Here is a 2897-nt window from a genome sequence, read left to right on the forward strand (position 1 = left end):
AAATGTTTGCAAAGTTCCTTTGTTAATGGAACCAATAGCTTAACAGCTATAAGTTCGCTTTTCACACATGCTCAACAAAATTCAAAATGCAAAATTAGTTTAGAACAGACATTTGATCTAAATGAAAAGTCATGTTTCCACAGAGTAATACAAATATGTGCTTTCTGCAGCTGCAGATGTAAATCGTCTCAAAACACAGTCTTTTTGAATAACTACAAACCTGAAGATTATAGTGCTTCTTTGGTAGGCTTGTATTTTCTTGCTTTCATGTGGTCAGTTATATGACAAATGTGTCTTAGTTTCTGTAGGCTGTTAAAACAAAAATGCCACAAATTGAGTGGCTTATAAACAACAGAAACTTTTATATCTCAATTCTGGAGGCTGAGACATCCAAGATCAAGACACCAGCAAGGACAAGTTCTGGTGAGGGCCCCCTTCCTGGTCCATTGGTGACTTCTCACTGTATTCTCATATAGTGGAAGGGGCATCCATGAGGTCTACCCAAGAATTTTACAGGGACACAAACATCCAAACCGTAGCACTGTGGTCCCCATAATGGATAGTGAATGTCAACAAACATTTGGTACATGGTACACCTTTTCATGTCCTTCAACAACTTTCTCTAGGAAATGAATATCAGTTAATTTCTCATTTAAATGCTTTCCTCTCTGCAAACACCCTCTGTATTTTTTGCAGTTTTCTAACTATTGAGGATTTCAGTGACTAAGTCAAAGCTATCTTGGTAAATGTCACATTGCACTTGAAAAATACATGGGTTACTTTCAAATATCTTTTGATATTGATTTCTAGCATCATTCCACAGTGATGAGAGAACTGATTCTGTATGATTTCAATACCTTTAGACCATGAAATTTTTGTACCTTGTTATGTCCCTGAATATGTTCCAATGACTCCTAGTTTATAGTTTATGGGAACTTGAATAGAATTTGTATCTCACTGTTGTGTGAAAATTACGTAAATCTTAATTATGTTGAATTGGCCCATAGTGCCTTTCAGGTCTACTATATCCTTCTACTTTTTCTGTGTATTCATTCTATTAATTTTTTTTTTTTTTTTAACATAGTGAAAACTTATATTTGGAATTAGCCAGCTGGACTCAGTTTAGATGATCCCAATTTTGTTGGCAACATCCAAAGCATCATAGTCAGGAGCCAGTCGAACATATGCCTTCTTCTCTCCATCAGGCCTGATCAGAGTATTGACCTTAGCCACGTCAATGTCATAGAGCTTCTTCACAGCCTGTTTAATTTGGTGCTTGTTGGCCTTGACATCCACAATGAATACCAGTGTGTTGTTGTCTTCTATTTTCTTCATGGCTGACTCAGTGGTGAGGGGGAATTTGATGATGGCATAGTGGTCAAGTTTGTTTCTCCTGGGGGCGCTCTTCCGAGGATATTTGGGCTGCCTCCTGAGCCGCAGTGTTTTGGGCCGCCGGAAGGTGGGTGACGTCCGGATCTTCTTTTTCTTGTGGCTGTGGACACCTTTCAACACTGCTTTCTTGGCCTTCAAAGCCTTTGCTTTGGCTTCAGCTTTAGGAGGGGCAGGGGCTTCCTTCTTCGCCTTCGGCGCCATCTTCATGAAAAGCCATTCTATTAATTTTTGAGAGTTTGATATTGAAACTCCAACTAAAAATCTTAATTTATCTACTTAAAAAATTAATTATAATATATAGTGGAACTATATACAACTTTGTTCTATACTTTTCAAGTCTCCTGTAAATATGTTATCATACTTTTATAATTTAAAAAATAAAAAAGAAAGGGGAAAAAAAAAGAAAGGGAAAAACTAATAATATTGCAGAAACTTTGTATGTTGACATAAGGTTATTAAACTTACCATGTTGATCAATTAATAATGTGTATGTGTTGAATCACTATATTGTATACCTGAAGCTAATATAATATTGTATGTCAACTATACTTCAATAAAAAAATAAAATAAGTAAATAAAAAAGAGAGAGAAAAAATAAATGAATATCATACTTCTCTGGCGGCCCAGTTGTTAAGACTCCTGGCTTCCTCTGCATGGGGAGTGGGCTTGGTTCCTGGTTGGGAAACTGAGATCCCAAATGCCACATAACCAAAAAAAAAAAGGGAAATGAATATCAAGTACTTCATTTTTGTTTGTTGTTTTGATTCATTGCTGTCAAAAGTGTTCAAAATTTAAAAAGCAATGCCAAACAAAATAAGGAAATGAGATCTGTACCAAAAAATAAATGACGAAATCACTTAGCTAAGAACATCAGGCTATTTACTGTGAATCTATTACAAAACTGATCAGCCTCTGTCTCTCACAAATATCTCATGTAACGTCCAAGTTTCCTGCTGACTCTTGTCAATCTATGCCCTGGTTTTTATTGCACTTCACAAGTCACTTCACAAGCCATTATATAATTGGCTGACACCCCAAATGGCCAGCAGGAAGTATTGTGTCAAATATTTCTCCTACCGCTGTCCAAAACCTGAAGGAAATAACTGTCCCTCACTGTTCCAAGTAAGTGCATTATTTTTTTTATCAAGAAGTGCCCTGCCTGCAGGCCCTGAAAGGGAAGTGTTAGTCAAATTGCATCTGTAAAAGGTAAGAAGAAGGAAAGGTTATCACTAAGCTGTCTTTCAGATTTATTCACACTTCAAAGTGAGAATATGGGTTTCTCACACTTCTCAACAATACCACAACAAATACACAGCGAAGATCTATCAAACTATCTCAGTTTACTGTAATGTGACTATAAATAATCATATTAATATCTTATTAAAATATGAAAATTCCAGGTCAGATGTTAACCTAGACTGAAGACTAGGAAAAAATAACCCTAGAATGGGACTGTCCTAGGCAAAGAAAACATGGCCACCTTACTCAGTACCCACTGTAAGCAT

General features: G+C 36.4%; 1 protein-coding gene across 1 annotated transcript; it reads right to left on the reverse strand.

Annotated features, from left to right (window-relative positions):
• Positions 1-1078: 1078 nt before the first annotated feature.
• LOC122677979 (60S ribosomal protein L23a) lies at positions 1079-1601 on the reverse strand. Its single transcript, XM_043878325.1, has one exon. The coding sequence runs from the start codon at positions 1597-1599 to the stop codon at positions 1123-1125; it is 477 nt and encodes a 158-aa protein (XP_043734260.1). The 5' UTR covers positions 1600-1601; the 3' UTR covers positions 1079-1122.
• Positions 1602-2897: the final 1296 nt, after the last annotated feature.

The sequence above is a fragment of the Cervus elaphus genome, chromosome 3 (genome assembly GCF_910594005.1).
Source record: "Cervus elaphus chromosome 3, mCerEla1.1, whole genome shotgun sequence".
NCBI lineage: Eukaryota > Metazoa > Chordata > Mammalia > Artiodactyla > Cervidae > Cervus > Cervus elaphus.